This window comes from Notothenia rossii (assembly GCF_949606895.1).
Source record: "Notothenia rossii genome assembly, chromosome: 9".
NCBI lineage: Eukaryota > Metazoa > Chordata > Actinopteri > Perciformes > Nototheniidae > Notothenia > Notothenia rossii.
The window spans coordinates 78,809,056-78,828,829 of NC_136907.1; the positions used below are offsets into that span (position 1 = coordinate 78,809,056).

Consider the following 19,774-nt stretch of genomic DNA (forward strand, 5'->3'; position numbering starts at 1 on the left):
TTGAAAGCATTGCTTTTTTATTCTGTTGACTTGTGGATGTAAACATCTTATTAAAGAAGATAAACGCTTGCCACTTGTCGAGGAGTTATCTGTCTCCATATCTGTACTCATAACGACAGTGAGGGCAGAACAATTGCTGTCCAGGAGATTTGAGGTGAACCAGGAGAGGGCAATGCCAGCTATGCCGGCATGAGAGGAGGATGGAATGATTGATTGTGTTGAAGGCTGCGCTGAAGTCGAGAAGGATGAGGATGGTGAGGAGGCCAGAGTCTTCTAAGAGGAGGATGTTATTAGTGATTTTAACCAGATGTGATTCAGATAAACATATGGCCAATTCCACACAATGCCCTGCTACAGACAACATATGCAAATCCTGTGGAAAAACTGGGCATTTTGCCAAAGTGTGTCGTTCAGAACAAAAATATGAAGTGAGGGAGGTCGTTATTCCAGAACTGACTGTTTTATTGCTGAATGATACTGCCCCAAAAGAGAAGAAAAATAATGTGCACTGTAGATTTGGGACTTTCTCCTGCTAACCAGTCATTTGAGATGATAGTAGATACTGGTTCTTCAGTGTCCCTGCAACCTGCTCATGTGTACGGGACCTACTTCAGTCACATACCACTGAAACCTACAAAGGTTCCTCTAGTCACATACTCAAGACAGAGAATCCCAGTACTAGGGAAACTGCATTTACGTGCATTCCATGACGGAAATACTGCCTCAGCTACCCCTTTCAGTGTGAAGTCAGGTTCAATACTGCTGGGCCTGGACCTGTTTGAGGCACTGGAAATGGTCATCATGAGAAACAGAGTGGTACTGAAGTCAGAGCAGACAGTCAGAGAGATAACAACCCCACCTGCAACTCCTACTACACCGACACCTACTGCATCTGCACCTGTTAATACAGCTGTACCTATGGGCTGTGTTAGGAACGATGACCACATTACAGCTAGTGACTCTGAGGTCTTTTCTTGACCTAACATCATGGTACTCCAAGTTCATACAGAACTATGCAACTGTGGTGGAACCAATGAGAGATGTGCTACGCAGAGCTACATTCACATGGACTGATGAGGCACAGAGTAGTTTTCAGCAGGTTAAACTACTCATCACAGACAGTTCATCACTTGCTCTTTTTGACCCGTCACTGCCCACCATAGTGTCTACAGATGCCTCAGACTATGGCATAGGTGGGGTGCTGACACAGATACATCCTGACAACACTGAAAGAACAGTGGCATTTGCTTCCCGCTCTCCTAGTGCTGCAGAGAGAAAGTACTCTGTGGTAGAAAAAGAAGCTTTGGCCTGTGTGTGGGCTGCAGAGCATTGGACAACCTACTTGTGGGGAACAAAGTTCACCTTAAGGACTGATCACCAAGCTTTGACCACAGTCTTGGCTACAAAAGGCATGGGGAGAGCTGGTATGAGAGTAGCACGCTGGTCTGCCAGGCTACTCTGCTTCAACTATGATATTGTCTACAGACCCGGTGCTCAGAACCATGCAGCAGAGTGCCTTTCCCGCCTGCCACTGCCACACGGACAGGACTGCACCTCAGACACGGAACCAGAGACTGTTGCTGCTGTCTCTGCTCTGCTGACTGCTGTTCCCTCGTCTGACTTCACAGATGCCTGCACTTCCTATCCAGAGTTACGTCAGCTACGCAACTACATGACAGACGGGTGGCCAGCTTCATCCAAAGGCCTGCCTGCTAAAATGTTGCTGTACTACCAGGTGAGAAATGAACTTTCTGCACATGAACAACTCATTCTGAGAGGGAGTCACAGGTTAGTTGTTCCAGTAAAGCTACACTCACACATGGTACCCTTAGCACACGAGAGCCACCAAGGCATTGTACACATAAAACAGAGACTCAGAGACTTGTATTGGTGGCCTAAAATGTATGCACTGGTGCAATTGGTTATCGCCGCCTGTGTGTCCTTCCAGATGAATGATAAGACAGCTGAAACTAACCCTGAACCTATGACACCAGTCCCTCTGCCTCAGGGGCCATGGCAAAAGCTTGCACTTGACATCGTAGGCCCATTTGAGACTGGTCTGGTGGACTGTAAGTTTGCTATTACTATGACTGACTACTATTCAAAATGGCCAGAAGTGTGTTTTGCCCCAAGATGCACTACTGCAACAGTGATCACCTTCATGAGATCAGTGTTCAGCCAAAAAGGGAACCCCGTGTCTGTGGTGACAGATAACGGTCCACAATTCACATCCTCAGAATACGCCTCTTTCCTAGAAGAAGGAGACATCCAACACATCAGGGCTACAATCTACCATCCAGAAGGAAATGGAGCGGTGGAGAGGCTAAATAGAGTGCTGAAGGAAAGCATTCTCACTGCACAGAGAGAGAACGCTCCGTGGAAAGCTCACGTTGCTGAGTTTCTTCAGGTCTACAGAGCTACACCTCACGCCACTACAGGGACATCTCCTTTCCAGCTCATGTATGGAAGAAAAATGCGAACCAAACTCTCAATCCTGCCACAGCTTACTGATACTCAGGATCAGGAACTGAGAGACAGAGTGGAAAAGAAACACATGAAAACATATTCTGATGCAAAAAGAAATGCCAAGATTCCCAAAATACATCCGGGAAGCCTGGTGCGTGTGAGAAACCCGCTGCATGTCAAAAAGGGAAAGCCAAAGTTCAGTGAGCCTCTGAAAGTGACCAAGCAGAAAGGACCTCACAGTTACACGCTGGATAATGGAAAAACCTGGGATACTTCACACCTGTCGGTGCTTCCAGAAACATTCACTCCTCCATCAGAAGAAGTCAGGCCTGCTGAGCCAGCTACAGTGCATGGTGCTCAGAGCAGGAACCAGCGAATCAGAAAGCAGCCTGCTTGGATTGAGGACTATGTCACTTACACTGTGGTTGAATTAATGTTTGAAAATGCTCTACATATTGTGATATGTGAAGTTATTATTATTACAGATGGTTACTACAGAAGTGTCTGTTTTAAAATGCTAATGTTATGCATACTGTTCAAGTGGAGAAGCAACTCTTTTAGGAAGGGGGGAATTGTTGTGTTCTGATATACTCCTGCCAATAGGGGGCGCAGTGTAACCAGAGTAATATACAATGTTGAGAGAATAAGTGTATGCCCGGGAGTTGATGCTGTGGCGGGGAAGCATGAACAACAGTAAAGAGCTTAGTAGGCTACCCGTATCCTCTGTCTCTTGCTTCATTAATGTCTTTTTACTAATACACAACAAAAGTCATATATGTTGACTAGTGAATTTTTTTGACACATCACTAAGGCTTCACTAGTTAACTAGTGAGATAAAGTGTGTGTAACTAGTTAGTTAGTAAGGTAAAAACAATTATAATAGTGTATCTAGTGGACAATTTGGACCTCACTAGATAACTTGTGCACATTTTGAGCCTCAATAGTCAGCTTGTAAGACCAAAAGAGGCTTTAACTAGTGAACATGTTGCATTCACTAGTTAACGTGTAAGCTGCAATATGTATCCACTCGTTAACTAGTTGCCGTTCATATGGCCAACACGTTCACTAGTCAGCCACTGTATGCAAATGAAGCAGGCAGGACCCAGATTTTGATTGGTCAGTTCAGCTCTGTGATCGATAGCCTTATGGGCGTTCTCCTGTAATGTTATTGCACATCAGTCGGGTATTTAGTGCCTTCTGTTAAAATATTGTCCATGAGAAGTCAGTCAGTGTGTGTTTTGCCTAGAAAAATACATGTTTCTGTTTCTGCTTTGCTCCGCTTTGTGTGTGTGTGTTTTTGTTGGTGCGAGTGTGCGTGTGCTTGTGTGTGAGAACACCGGCACTCGAGACACAAAAGTAGAGGAAGTGATCGTGGGACATTTTATCAGCGGTGCTCATGAAATAAATAAAGCTCAAACACTGGACGGATCTTAAAATCAGGGTAACGATAGGTCCGCATGAAGATAAACAACCTCTCCATATTTGCCAAGACTAATATGTACGGAAGTCACGGCGATCTCTCAGCCTCTGAGTGTTTTTTTCGCATTTAGACCACATTAGACCAAGTTCTGATCTAAAACCACTATACCTAGACTCATCAAATCTGGACTAGTTTATCCCAGAGAGGCTAAACATTCTTTATAATACAGTTTTAGATTTGTGAAACCTAAATTATATTAGTGAAAATGCAACTGAGGGAAATTAGATTTTTCAACATTTATATTGAGAAAGTCACTGCATAAGTCCACGTCTCTCCATTTCATTTCTCGTCTACATTACCATGTCTTCTTTTTCACTTCAAAACAAAAGTAGAAAACAAATAATGGTTAACATAGTAATGCACTCTTGAAATTGTTGTTTCAAAAGAAAATGACTGTTTTTCTTTTACTTTTCCTCTAACTGGCAACACTCGATCTTCTCAAATGCTTCTGCCAGTTGCATACCTCCGACTTTATCCAGAGCTGTTATTGTGGCCTGTGTTAAAAGAACCATAATTCAGCCATAAGTGTGCTTGTTCTTCATTTGAGCTGTATAGACATTCTTAAAAAGCTTTCTGTCAATTATTTGTCTCATTTATCAACATATAAATAATTTTCATTTATCTGCCACTAACACCTGCCATAATTTCAGACCCTGCTCTAACTCTCCTTCCCACCATTTGCCCTCATCGTGTTCCTACCTTTGCAGTCCCCTGACCTCCCAACTGCCTGCAGACATGATCTTCATTACCCCATTATCCATAGAGTTGATAAACTGTAGCCCTGCACAGCAGCCCAGTCATTTGCCATACTGTGTATCATGTCTCCTGATTACAATTGTGATTTTAAACTATCCTATTTTTTTAATCCTGCATGAACCACTTTCCTGTGCAACCTTTTATGTTGAGTTTGATGAGTCTAGGTATAGTGGTTTCAGGACCAGGTTTAATACAAATGTATTCTGTTATATTGTAGGATTCTGAGTGGATCTTGGGGAGCAGGTACAAAAGACGGGGCCTGGGCTCCTCCGGACCATCCAGATATTGTTTTTGTTTTTTGTCTATGATTTTGTTGGTGTAAAGTGTTGCTGTAAGGTCCCTAACTAGTGTTTGTGTTTCTAATTGAAGTGGCTGCGTCAGTAATCTGTAGTATGTGTTGTAATTGAACTGCCTATGTGCTTCTAATATATAATTGTAAATAAAAATTTGTGATTCAGACGCTCCGTGTTAGCCTTCTGTTTCGTTTAGGTCAAAAATGATTACTAGGGTTAGGGTTAGGGTAAGCGTCTGAATTAGCACTAGGCCAAAGAGTGCTAACGCACTTCGCACATAACTCACAGTAGCAATATTTTATACTTCATGTAATCTGCTCAAACTAGATATCATATGAAAGCTGAGATTCCACAGATTCCAATGGTATGGGGGCTGTGCCACAGTGGACTAGTGCGTTGGTGTTTGGACAAGGGGGGCACAGGTTCAAACCCCACTGCTGTCAGCATGTCGTTGTGTCCCTGAAAACACTTCACCCCAAATTGCTCCTGTGGGGTATGCCCACAGTATTGAGTATGTAAGTCGCTTTGGATAAAAGCGTCTAACAAGTGACATGTAATGTAATGTATAAGTATCATCACTGTGCGACCAAAACTCACGGCAGCGAAAGCCAGCAAAGACAACACACAACTTCAGTTTACGGAGTCAAAACGGCAAATACGTCTTATCTTTGCTGTTTTCTGATCAAAGTTGTGTTCAATGGCATTAAAACGCATATAAATGCTTCTGAAGGTTAATCCAATGTCTCTGTGTCACTTTGAAATGATTACTGATAATCCATCATCATATTTATGGAATTCAACGTATTTTTCTATAGAGTTTGTGAGAGCTTCCGGTTTGGGGCAAACTATGTGCGCATCACTCTCAATCCTCAGTGGTAATGTTTAGATGGATTTAGGAATCCCCCCTCGATTCTATTGGCTCTAACGGTTCAAAATAGGTGTCAATCACCAAAATCGACCGATGGGTTCCAGAGATATGCCAAATACACCCAAATGACCCCAGAGGTGGATTTCTAAAAAGGTCAAATTTCACGTGTTTTGCACCAATCTAGATACAGGGTGCTTATTATGTGTTATAGTTTGGATTCCTAAAGCTTTTAGTACTATCCCATCATTCAACGGTGGTTTTCACTATAAGTAATAAATACGTTTTTTTTGGACGGAAACTATCATTTAAATTTTTTTACTATGTTCAATCTGAATTTACTTTAAAATAAAAGCATCTACATTGATTCTAACTCTTCTACATCCAACTCACAGGTGTATTATTATTATTGCTTTGAGAAAAAAGATTATTAATTTACCCCTTTTAGAAGAGAATATTTAGTCATTTGTTCTTGGCATGTCATTTTTAAGCCTGAGACCTGAAAAACGGGCTTGAGGCTTAACAGGTTAAGAACATTGCCTACCTCCGACCCTCCCTCTCTTCTACTGCTGCTGAAACCCTCATCCATGCTCTCATCACTTACAGACTTGACTACTGCAGTAGCATCCTCTACGGTTAACCAAACAAAATCATCAATAAACTCAAGTATGTACCTCCACCCGCTGCCGAGACCACATCACTCCGGTTATTCACACCTCCACTGGCTCCAGATTAAATACAGGATAGACTTCAAAATACTAATCATCACCCCCCCCCCCCCTATTTCTCTGACCTCCTCCACCATAATAACCACACCCATTGCCTCAGGTTCGGAGATGCAAACATCTTAAAGACCACCAGGACTAAGGTCCAGACCTGGGGTGAAGGCAGGTGTACAGATAGACCTCAAAGGGGATTTGAGCACCTGCCTTTTTAACCACCAGCTAGAGAAGTGCCCATTTTCGATCAATAACATTATCTCCATGGATCAAAAAAGAAACCTGTATCTAATACACCTTATCTAAGTTGACTGTGTTGCTTTTGAGTATTGTGGGCCTTAGTTTTATATGATATGTGCATTATATTAATGTGAGATAGCAGTGTTTGAATCGGCCACACAGGTTTGATAAATTACATATATTTTTAAATCCCTTGAAACTGTCACAACTCAATGTCATAAATATGTCATAAAAATGTTCTCAAAATTATTTTTTATTGAATCTTGTTTTGACACTAATGTATGTATGTTTGTTTTATGCTTGTATGTCATGTTTTTTAAAGCGTCTTTGAGTAAAGCGCTACATGAATTAAATGCGTTTTTTTTTTTTTAAACCTGTACTGTAGGTTTTTAAACAATGACAAAGATCTTAGATGAAAAACCTTAATAACTTGAAATACTGAAAGTGTGGTGATGATGCATTCGTTTTTTTTTAAACGAGTTCTCACCAGGGACGAGGGAGTCTTTGCGGCAGTCGTACAACATGCCGAGGCTGAAAGGCCGTCCGAGCGCCGCCACCTCTATCGTCCCGCTGCCTTCCATCGCTTTGAATGGACGGAAAAGGTTGGAGCTTGTTAGTTAATGGTAATCTCTTGTTCATCTACCCACACAAAATGTATTTTTCTTTACACATTTTTACTTAAAGGGATGCAAAAAGTCAACAAATGTAGACAAATAAAACTACATATTGACATCAAACGATAACAATAAGTCTTAAAATGTCTACAGGTTGACAGGGACTCACAACAACTACAAAGAGACACAAAACGATTACAATTTAAAACAAAATGATAAAAAGATCCACAAAATCTCCCAACAATCAAACAAAAGAGACATAAAATAATGTGAGGGATTGAACATCTTTAAATCTTCAAGACATCTTGTATTACTCATTGCGTTTAATTTCATCATCAACATCTACATTTTCCTCAACACGCACAAAAACAACCTACTGTATGTTGTATTTATTTCTGTTTATGTGTATCAATTTGTTTCATACTACAGAGCGAGCTGCATGCTGTTATGTTTACTGCCCTCTGCTGGCTGCTAACACAAACTGCTCAGGGCAAACTCCATTTGCACAGTCTGACAATTCTTACTTTATTTTCTGAGTCTTACTCAACACCATATTTGGTAAATGGTTTGTGCAGGAACTCGTTCTAAAATGATGAAATTACTCAGCATTGTATCCCTTCCTGTCCCCTAGTCTGGAGGTCAGTGGTTCTGCCAAAAGGAAAATGATGACCAAAAATCAAATGTAATTAATTTAGTGAGTTTTCTCACGGAAGTCATTTTCACCCTAAGATCTCAGACATTTTCTTCTTAAAATTAGTTTTTTCTGAATTCTGAATTTTTCTAAAATGATTTCTAAAAAAAGAAATAATTCTGAATTTGTTCCTCATAATTCCAAATCGTTTTCTCTGGATTGATAACAAATGATTTACAGGATTCAGTTTTTTACCCAGAATCCTCAATTTTTTTCTTCTGAATTCTGATTAAAGGTAGGGTAGGTCATTTCAGAGAAACCAGCTCGAGTGCGCTAGAATTTGAAAATACACAACCGGAAAAAATCTGCCACTTCCTCACAGAGCCCCTCCTCCAACACACACGAACGCGCACATGACCAATGAGGGCACGAGATAAGATTGTGCACAGATGGAAGGCTGACAGGCAGGTAGGCCATCCAGTTACTTTAGCCGGGCCGGCTCAGATGATTGGTCGTGCTTTTTACAGTAACACGGCTTCCACAAATTTGGTTTTTTTATGGATTTTTTGTCAAAGCACTTCAGATATTCATTGCTATCGGGATGTTAAGAGCATTCCATGGAATATAACAAAAAGCGTATCTCGAGCCGGTTTCTCAAACTTACCTACCCCACCTTTAAGGTGTGACGCTTGATGTCTAACTCAACACCATATATGGTAATCTGTCTCTGCAGGCACGAGTTCTTAAACTAGGAACTGACCAATAATGTCATCACTTCCTGTGTACAACGGTTTTCTGAATGTATTTTTAATTTGTATCTTGAAATAAGGTGTAACCCTGAGGTTAACACAAGCTGAAGAGATTTTGACATTTTGTTCTACGACATAAAGTGCGTCTTCAACCAGTGTATACAGAGAGCGCTATAGAAAGTATTTTTGACCTAGTATCAAAGTATTAAAGCAAGTTCCAATACACAAGTATTAACAAACAATACAAAAGACAAATTCAGTGCACTCCATGACTTTAGAAGAGATCCCAGTTCTGGTTTATTTCTTGAAGAGTAATCCTACCCTGAGATCTCTTTAAATCAGATTGTGGTTCTAACAGAAGTATTCAGTGTGTTTGAGATTTGTAGGAAACTCACCAGAGATTCTGCTGTTTGTTGAGAAAAACCTGAGATTGTTGATTCTTCTTCAGAGAGAAACAGAGAGACTTGTCTCGACTGCAGCCTGAGAGACTATTTCTCTTTCAGCTGAGGAAGTGACTTTAAAGTGGCTCTATTCTGCTTTTTGGGTTTTCCCCACCCTGTCCTTTGTTCTATATGTTTGTTCCCACACAAATCCCTGTGCTCCCCCAGAGGGAGTTCCTCTGTAAGTAGAGAAACATACTGATATACACCTGAACATCAACAGGAGAGGACTCTTTAAAGTAGAGACACTACATACTGATATACACCTGAACATCAGCAGGAGAGGACTCTTTAAAGTAGAGACACTACATACTGATATACACCTGAACATCAGCAGGAGAGGACTCTTTAAAGTAGAGACACTACATGCTGATATGCACCTGAACATCAGCAGGAGAGGACTCTTTAAAGTAGAGACACTACATATTGATATACACCTGAACATCAGCAGGAGAGGACTCTTTAAAGTAGAGACACTACATACTGATATACACCTGAACATCAGCAGGAGAGGACTCTTTAAAGTAGAGACACTACAGTACATACTGCTTTACACCTGAACATCAGCAGGAGAGGACTCTTTAAAGTAGAGACACTGCATGCTGATATACACCTGAACATCAGCAGGAGAGCACTCTTTAAAGTAGAGACACTACAGTACATTCTGCTTTACACCTGAACATCAGCAGGAGAGGACTCTTTAAAGTAGATACACTACAGTACATACTGCTTTACACCTGAACATCAGCAGGAGAGGACTCTTTAAAGTAGAGACACTACATACTGATATACACCTGAACATCAGCAGGAGAGGACTCTTTAAAGTAGAGACACTACAGTACATACTGCTTTACACCTGAACATCAGCAGGAGAGGACTCTTTAAAGCACATACACTACATACTGATATACGACTGATACGATGAGTGAAGCAGGTAGGACCCACACGCAGATAACATTTGATAATACCTTTATTTCAAGGTCTAGAATAAACTTGGAACAAACAAAAACACTCCATTGGTGAACTAGGTCACACACAAAAGAAGCACCAACACTGAACACAGGAGGAGACAAGACTAAATACAGGGAGGGGTAATCACAAGACAAGAAACAGCCGGGCAGGGGAGGAGAAACACAAGGGCCACAGGTGAACACAATCAGATAACTAGACACACCAGGGAAACTAACGACAAGAGGAAAAACACAGAGAGAGGGACCAGACAATACACAAGGAGGAAAACATGACAGGGAAAATAGCAAAAATACCCAAACCTACAAAACTATAAACGTGACATGAACTTAGGAGCGTGACATAACCCCCCCCCCCCTCAAGGGACAGATCCCAGACGTCCCAAAAAACAAAACCCAGCAGGGCGGGTGGAGGGGGTCTGAAGGACGGGTCTCGGGCGGACGGCCCGGGGGCAAGGCAGAGACCAAGGTGGGGAATTCGGGCAGACGGCCCGGGGGCAAGGCAGAGTCCAAGGTGGGGAACTCGGGCGGACGGCCCGGGGGCAAAGCAGAGTTCGAGGAGGGGGTCTCGGGCGGATGGCCCGGGGGCAAGGGCAGAGTTCGAAGAGGGGGTCTCGGGCGGACGGCCCGGGGGCAAGGCAGAGTTCGAGGAGGGGGTCTCGGGCGGACGGCCCGGGGGCAAGGCAGAGTTCGAGGAGGGATGAAGACCACCGCGGGCGAACTCAGGGGACCGGGCTCGAGGGTGAAGACCGGACAGCTCAGGGGGCCGGGCAGGAGCCGGTGTCCGCAAGATCCCCCACGGAAGAGGACACAGGGCCGGCAGGACCCCCGGCAGGAGAGCAGTCGGCGGAACCTCCAACGGGACAAGACATAGAGTTGGCAGGACCCCCAGCAGAAGAGTAGTCTGTGGGACCTCCAACGGCTCAGGACATGGGGTTGGCAGGACCCCCGGCAGAAGAGTAGTCTGCGAGACCTCCAACGGCACAGGACATGGGGTTGGCAGGACCCCCGGCAGAAGAGCAGTCTGCGGGACCTCCAACGGCACAGGACATAGGGTTGGCAGGACCTCCAACGGAACAGGACAAGGGACTTGAGTGGAGACTCGAGAGGAAACTTGAGAGTTGACTTGAGAGATGACTTGAGAGGGATCTTGAGAGGGAACTTGAACGGAGACTTGAGAGGGGACTTGAGAAGGGACTCGAGAGGAGACTTGAGAGGGAACCTCGAGTGGTGACTTGAGAGGGAACCTCGAGTGGTGACTTGAGAGGGAACTCGAGAGGTGACTTGAGAGGTGACTCGAGAGGGAACTCGAGGGAGGGCTTGAGAGGGGACTTGAGAGGGAACTCGAGAGTTGACTTGAGAGATGACTTGAGAGGGATCTTGAGAGGGAACTTGAACGGAGACTTGAGAGGGGACTTGAGGAGGGACTCGAGAGGAGACTCGAGAGAGGGCTTGAGAGGGAACTCGAGAAGTGACTTGAGAGGTGACTTGACAGGGGACTCGAGAGGAGACTCGAGAGGAGACTTGAGAGGAGACTTGAGAGATGACTTGAGAGGGGACTCGGGAAGGAACTTGAGAGGAGACTGGAGAGGGGACTTGAGCAGGGACTTGAGAGGAGACTTGAGAGTTGTCTTGAAAGGGGACTCGAGAGGGGACTCGAGAGGTAGCTCGAGGGGAGACTCGAGAGGAGACTTGAGAAGAGACTCGAGAAGAGACTCGAGAGGAGACTTGAGAGGTGACTCGGGTAGGAACTTGAGAGGAGACTTGAGAGGTGACTTGAGAGGGGACTCGGGTAGGAACTTGAGAGGAGACTTGAGAGGGGACTTGAGCAGGGACTTGAGAGGAGACTTGAGGCATTCGGTACGCCGACAGGACACGGGGAGCTGGCGTCGGACGGACAGCCAACAGGAGACGAGGTGCTGGAGTCGGCCGGTATGCCGACAGGACACGGGGAGCTGGCGTCGGACGGACAGCCAGTCCTATAGCCGAAACTGGAGTCGGGACCATGGCTACTGGGACCGGTACTGAAGCCAACATTTGATAACACCTTTATTTCAAGGTCTAGAATAAACTTGGAACAAACAAAAACACTCCATCGGTGAACTAGGTCACACACAAAAGAAGCACCAACACTGAACACAGGAGGAGACAAGAATAAATACAGGGAGGGGTAATCACAAGACGAGAAACAGCCGGGCAGGGGAGGAGAAACACAAGGGCCACAGGTGAACACAATCAGATAACTAGACACACCAGGGAAACTAACGACAAGAGGAAAAACACAGAGAGAGGGACCAGACAATACACAAGGAGGAAAACATGACAGGGAAAACAGCAAAAATACCCAAACCTACAAAACTATAAACGTGACATGAACTTAGGAGCGTGACAAGGACTCTTTAAAGTAGAGACACTACATACTGATATACACCTGAACATCAGCAGGAGAGGACTCTTTAAAGTAGAGACACTACATACTGATATACACCTGAACATCAGCAGGAGAGGACTCTTTAAAGTAGAGACACTACATACTGATATACACCTGAACATCAGCAGGAGAGGACTCTTTAAAGTAGAGACACTACATACCGATATACACCTGAACATCAGCAGGAGAGGACTCTTTAAAGTAGAGACACTACATACTGATATACACCTGAACATCAGCAGGAGAGGACTCTTTAAAGTAGAGACACTAAGTACTGATATACACCTGAACATCAGCAGGAGAGGACTCTTTAAAGTAGAGACACTACATACTGATATACTGTACACCTGAACATCAGCAGGAGAGGACTCTTTAAAGTAGAGACACTACATACTGATATACACCTGAACATCAGCAGGAGAGGACTCTTTAAAGTAGAGACACTACATACTGATATACACCTGAACATCAGCAGGAGAGGACTCTTTAAAGTAGAGACACTACATACTGATATACACCTGAACATCAGCAGGAGAGGACTCTTTAAAGTAGAGACACTACATACTGATATACAGTTGTTTTATTTGATCAGTTATGCATCTATGTGATTGTTTTGCATCTATTTTCAAAAAAATATATTCTTTTTTTGCAGAGATTAATAACAATATTTAAACAAATCCTTGATACGGAAAATAAAAAATAATTTGAGCTAAACTGAAAATCTTTACCAACCTAAATCGTGACAATATTTGCTTTTGAGTTTCGATTATATAGACACTTTGACTCTATTTCAATTTGACTGATCAACAAAATAGAAATCAAATTTCAGCTGTTATACATGTTATGTTTATTTTACATTACTCCTTATTTTGCTACCCTTTTAAAGTGGTTTTGCATCTTTTTCTTGATGTTTTGACCATTATGATTTGTTTCATCTTTATTTAGCATCCTGTCTTTCGTTTTGCATATATTTTTGGGAAGTTTGCTTCTTTTTCTGTTGCTTTTGCATCTAATTGTATGATTTGATAATAGTTTCAAGACATTTGGCTGCAGAGGAATCAGGAAGCAGCAGCTCTGAGATGGGACACACGGAGCAGCTCTCGGCTCTTAGCTGTGCCCACTCCCAGCAGGCCCAGGGGCCCCTCTAGCAGACCCACTCAGCCACCACTTACAGTGGTGGTTTGCGGAGGTCCCAGCGGCCCACTCAACCGCCTCCCAGTGACTTTCGGGCCCCCGATCGCCAGCCTTCTAGGCAGCCTCGTACCTCAGCGCCTTACCGGTGCCCCCCAAGGGGCTCCAGAGGCCGGGGGGCGAGGCCCTGAAGCCCGGGGCCGGTCGTCGGCTGCTTTTCCCAGCAGCAGCTGCAACACAAACAAATAAAAATGGTGAACAAAGCATAAAAAAACCCCTGAAATAATCAAGGTGATTTGGCAAAAGAAAATGTCAGTAAAACACAGGAGGAAGATATGGATAGTGAAACGCATATGGAAAAAACAGGAGAGGAGAAGAAAACATGGGGTGGAGGTTGCTGAGATGGAGGAAGAGGCAGCAACAGGAATGATAAGTTAAAAAAAGACTGCTATTAAACGCAGGAGAAATAAAAACAATTTATCAACCGTTGCAAAAAGCAGTAAAGTAGTGAGTGAGGGACAGGAAGGAAAAGAGCAAGGACAGACAGATGAGAGTGGGGATGAACATCAGAAAGGTGCCAGGTTTCAATTTGAGCAGTAGTCAACAAAAAAAATGTACACAGCTGAAATTATAAGCAATTACCTGCTACAGACAAAAAAAACAAACATGGGGTAATAATAGAAGAATATTTCCCTGATTTGGCCGTTTTTTGTGCCTCAGCGAAAATCTGGCTTGAAAACTGGAAAAAGGAGTGGGAGAGGGAAGTCATTTTAAGCCACAACACCTCTCTCATACCTCATTCACACGAACGCAACTCCGGTTCAAGCTCTGTGCTAGAGCTTTTCAGGTTCAGAACCGGTTCTTCGGTTTAGCTCCGGCTCTTTTCACACTGCCCAGAGTCCGACTGGTGCTGCGTCATTGCGTCATCATTTGCGTCATGACGTAACCGTTTGCGTGCCTGCTTCATAAAGCCAACCCGCGGAAACCCCTCACAGCTGACACCGACAACAACAACAATGGCCGACTGTGCTCCAGCTTCCTCTGTACCTCTTCAGAAGAGCAGATTCCCAGTAGGTAGCTGGTCTCTTCAGTGGACCACTGCTGCTTGTTAACTTTCTCCATCGTTGTGTACAAACTGGATAAAACGCCAGCTTTTTGTTGTTGTTCAGGAGTTGATCCCGCCCCTTCCCCTGCCCCTGCCCCCGTCTCGACGTAAGCAGTGCTTTTGCTCTAGCCGGACAATTTTTTGGTGCTTGAAACGAACCGGATTCCGGAGCTAAGAGGCTGCTCCACTGCGGTGTGAACAGGAAAACCCAGTGCTTTTCAAGCTCCAGCTCCAAACCGGCCCTAAAACACCGTTGGTGTGAATGAGGTATAAGTCATCGAGTGGCGCTGAAGGACTGTTTAAATGCATGTTAAATGCCCAGCATTCGGCGCCACTCAATGACGTAGTATACTTGAAATAGTGGCTCTGCAAGGCAAGGAAAGGCAAGGCAAGGCAATTTTATTTATATAGCACTTTTCAGCACGTGGCTTACAGATTAAAAGCAAACAACATTTAAGAACAAATACAGCACAAATACATTATTAAAAAGGCATTTAAAAACAGGCAAAATAAGCAAAGGTAATGAAATAAATAAAATAAATAAACACAACAGGTACAGAATACATGACTGAAAAGGCATACTGTATTGTGAGTATGGGCAGCTCAATTAAAAGCAGCGGCAAATAGGTGCGTTTTTAGTCGGGATTTAAAGCAGCAGGTATACTCGACATTAAGAAACGGCCAGAGTGCTGCTGTGCCTCCTGTCATCATTAATGGACGTCTCTTTAAAATGACTGCTCAGAGGAGAGGATTTCTCTAAGCGCCTGCTGCTTCCCCTCCTCTCTCCTCGGTTCCCCTCCTCGACTCCTCCGCTCGCATCGCCTGTGGGCGGGACTAAGACACAAGGATAGGAGTCAAGGAGGGGAATTAGAGAAATTAGAAAGGGCCATGATGTGCAGAAGTTTGTTTGGGCTCCTGATTATAACTAAAGGCAATTTATAGCCTTAAACGTTTTTTAGGCCCCCAAAATGTGGTCATTTGTATAAGTATGAAAGACAGAAACTAAACATGTTGAAAGGACTATTTGTAAAAAAATATTTTCTAATTAAAATAAATGTACAGCTTGAGGCCACTGCTGCACCATTTCAGTTCAGGTTGTACACAATTAAGAAGTCAAAAATCCAGGCAAGATTACCATTTAGTGAGATTTTGATTTCCAGTATTTGTGTTCATCATGGTGTCTCTCTCTCTTGCTCCGGTAGGGAAAAGACAAGGTATCTTCAAGGTGCATCTCTTGACATTGACAGACCCTCTACCTTTATAACCAAACCTGCCATTCACCTAATAAACATTTTCTATGGTGCCAATAGCGTCTACAGGAATACATGAAAAAGATCAATTGAATGACATAGCCCCTACACATACTCTTCATTTTTTTCAGCCCTCCGATCAAACAAATACAATAACGAGGTACTCCGGATTGTGATGGTGGGGAAGACCGGAGCTGTTAAGCTTTTGTTTCATGAAACAGTTTTTTTTCACGAAGCTGTGTCTCAAGGCTTCTTAACATTTCACAACCTATTAATGTGTCATACCCACTTAACGGGAAAAAGGAAGAAGGAATTGCGAGCTGCAATTCAAAGGCCTGGCTTCACTCTGTTTTTTTTTTGGCATTTAGAAGAACATGGGCATTTCTTGTAAATGCTGAAGGGAGCAGGGTTTACTGAGGGCAGTTATCTAAAAGTCAAAGGCAAATACATTCTAATGACAAATGTAAGTCAATAATTTGAGTCCCTGAATAAGAGGTTGAATGAAATCATATAACATGAATGTGAAAGCCTAGAGGGGAAAGAAAAGGAAGTAAATAAATGAACATGGTCAGTTGAATCACGATTATGTTGTATCCTGAATCAGCCTGTCAATGTTTCTTTTGAAAACACTTTGACAAAGTTCAGGCTGCTGTAACAGTGTGGATCAGTCCCACACAGCAGCTGCTGAAGGAGCTGGAGTCAAACTATAAATCACATTCATCTGGACTGTGTGTCAGTGTCTGAAAATAAATCCTGTTTGTGCATTGACATCTCTGATATCAGATACAATGATGAGGGGCTCAGGATTGTGATGGAGGGGAAGACTGAAGCTGGGAAGAGCTCCACAGGGAACAGCCTTATGGGAATCAGAACTTAAAATGAATCCCTTGCACCGTATACTACAATCTTCAATACAAGCAAAACAACTTTGAGCTGAAGTTTATATGAGGATTCAACAGTATGAGTTTAATTACAAAAGAATTGAAGAATAATGTGTTTATATCAAAACCCTGATGAAGGTTTAGAAAGTTCCTCATCCTGTTATGAACAGAGACTGAGAGCTACAGTTCAAAGTGCTGACTACAGTCTGCATGTTTTTTTGGCATTTAGAAGAACAGGGGGCATTTCTAGTAAATGCTGAAGGGAGGAGGGTTATCTGAGGGCAGTTATTTGTAGCTCTACATGTCCATGTGACCTTGTACAAGATACAGTACTTAACCACACATTGGTATGGCCAACGTGTGTGAGTGTGTGTGAATGTTAGTCTCCCTGAGTACCATGCATGGCAGCCTCTGCCTCTATGAATGTGTGTGAATGGGTGAATGTTGATATGTAAAGAGCATTTAGGGCTTATATCTCAAATATGTAATCTGTTCAATAAAAACAAATCTGAACACATGAGGCTGTATTTTCCCTTGTTCTGTTTATTAAGGGAAGGATTTATACTTTTTAATCTAATAATCATCCCACTGTAGCTGAACGTCAGACTGTGAAGTCAGCAGAGTGTGGGTGTGGTTTGCTGCATGAAGTCTGTATTTAAGGAAGTGTTGTTGCTGACTAACTTCACTTCCTCAGCTCAGCAGCAGACCAGCTCCTTCCTCCAGAACCAGCTATGGCCAGCAAACCTGCCCAAAATGGTAAGTGAATAAACGTTATTGTTAATGATGATTGCAACTTATCTAAATACATATTTATAGATGGATAGGTAGCGTGCCATATTTCCTAATAATGAACAGATCAAAACAGTTAATACAAAATTAATATTTCCTAAATTCCAACCATTTTAAGAGCCTGGGTGATTTTGAGAATGCGACTCTGCTTTTACTTGCTTGTATTACATTATTCACAAGACTAAATATTTAGGGGTAGCCAGTCAGAAGTTAGCTTGGGCTCCTGGTTATAACTAAAGGCAACTTATACTGTACCTTTAAGTTAGGCAACTTTTCCTCTAAACGTTTTTTTAGGCCCAAAATGTGGTAATTTGTAGAAGTACGAAAGATAGAAACTAAACATGCTGTAGTGACTATTTATAAAAAAGGTTTTCTCATTAAAATAAACGTACAGCTAGAGGCCACTGCTGCACCATTTCAGTTCAGGTTGTATACAGGCAGTTAAGAGGTCAAACATCCAGGCAAGATTACTGTTTATTTTCATTTTAATTTCCAGTCTTTTTTTCATCATCATTTGACATTGACAGACTCTCTACCTTTAACTTCTACACATATTCTAGATTATTAACCCATCTTGATCCCACCACCCTCACTGTCAACATTGTTCATGTGGTAGTTGAACCATTTTATAAATACAGAGATTGATCAATATTTCTTCATTTCTTTCAGCCCTCCGATCAGAATCAAACATATACAATAACGATGTGCTCCGGATTGTGATGGTGGGGAAGACCGGAGTTGGGAAGAGCGCCACAGGAAACACCATTCTGGGACAAGATTTCTTTCCATCAAAGTTCTCTGCTAAATCCATGACTGTCGACTGTGCTAATGCCTTTGGTGAAGTTGATGGAAAAAGAGTTAAGGTTATTGACACTCCAGGTCTGTTTGACACCAGCATTGATGAAGAGAAGACCAGAAAAGATGTTGGCCAGAGCATTGTTTTTGCTGCTCCTGGACCCCATGTCTTCCTGGTCGTCATCAGACTGGGCAGATTCACAAATGAAGAAAAGCAGACAGTGAAGAAGATTCAGGAAATCTTTGGAGAGCAAGCAGACAGATACAGCATGGTTCTCTTTACCCACGGTGACCTGCTCAATGGAACACCTATTGAAGAGTTCATTGAGGAAAGCAAAGATCTGCAGGAACTTGTGAACAGATGTAACGGGCAGTACCACGTCTTCAATAATAACCTGAAGGATCGTTCTCAGGTCAGAGAGCTGCTCGACAAGATCAGAAACATAGCAGAGAAGAACGGAGGAAGCCATTACACCAATGAAATGTACCAGGAGGCAGAGAGGGTCATAGAAGAGGAAAAACAGAGAATCATTAAAGAGGAAGAAGAGGAGACACGCAAAAAGCAGGAGGAAATGGAAAAGAGAATAGGGGAAAAGTATGAGGAAATGTTAAGAAAAGTCAAAGATGACCATGAGATGGTGCAAAGGCTAAATGCAGATCGCGAAAAAGAACAGCTTGAGCACTTTAAACAAATAGTTCAAGCGGTAGAAAAGAATGCCAGAGAGCAAGCTGAGAAAGCTGAAAGAAAAAGATATCCAAATATATATGGCTGTCCAATTTCATAAATTCCTTTTTGAGATCATACTTAACAACTGAGATGTTTTGCATGAGAGAGTCTGACCTTCTGATGCTGGACAGCAGCAGATTTACCAAACCTCCTTGATCCTCTTCAGTCCCCTTTCTGATGTATTTGTTTGGTGTGATTTATAGTAATATCAGTTATTTCTAGAATTGTGTGTTTTGACCAAATACTAAACAAATGTCACAAATTGTCGAGAACCAAGATCTCTGATTTGTTCTTTGATTACTTTTACAAGACCAAATCGAAACGTTCAAATCTTTATATGTAATGAATTTTGAAATCAAAAATGAAAAGGTTGGAACACACATTCATGTGTAAAGACAAACATCACGTGATTAATAATGTGCCATAATTAAAGACTGTTGACTT

At 42.8% G+C, this 19,774-nt stretch overlaps 3 protein-coding genes across 3 annotated transcripts in view; 1 reads left to right on the forward strand and 2 right to left on the reverse strand.

Annotated features, from left to right (window-relative positions):
* The window catches only part of LOC307020548 (uncharacterized protein), a 26,630-nt gene extending 17,322 nt beyond the window's left edge, over window positions 1-9,308 (reverse strand). Inside the window, exons 1-2 of the mRNA XM_079651993.1 lie at window positions 9,209-9,308; window positions 7,307-7,402 (exon numbers count right to left, since the gene is read on the reverse strand). Of these exons, the coding sequence (XP_079508119.1) occupies window positions 7,307-7,400 (94 nt within the window). The 5' untranslated portion in view covers window positions 7,401-7,402; window positions 9,209-9,308. The remainder of the gene's footprint in view (window positions 1-7,306; window positions 7,403-9,208) is intronic.
* LOC307020564 (GTPase IMAP family member 4-like) overlaps window positions 1-19,774 on the reverse strand; it is a 186,245-nt gene that overhangs the window by 66,171 nt on the left and 100,300 nt on the right. The window lies entirely within an intron of this gene.
* On the forward strand, window positions 7,424-19,774 carry LOC307020561 (GTPase IMAP family member 9-like). Its single transcript, XM_079652018.1, has 3 exons — window positions 7,424-7,442; window positions 17,714-17,775; window positions 18,478-19,774. The coding sequence occupies exons 2-3, from the start codon at window positions 17,751-17,753 to the stop codon at window positions 19,386-19,388; spliced, it is 936 nt and encodes a 311-aa protein (XP_079508144.1). The 5' UTR covers window positions 7,424-7,442; window positions 17,714-17,750; the 3' UTR covers window positions 19,389-19,774.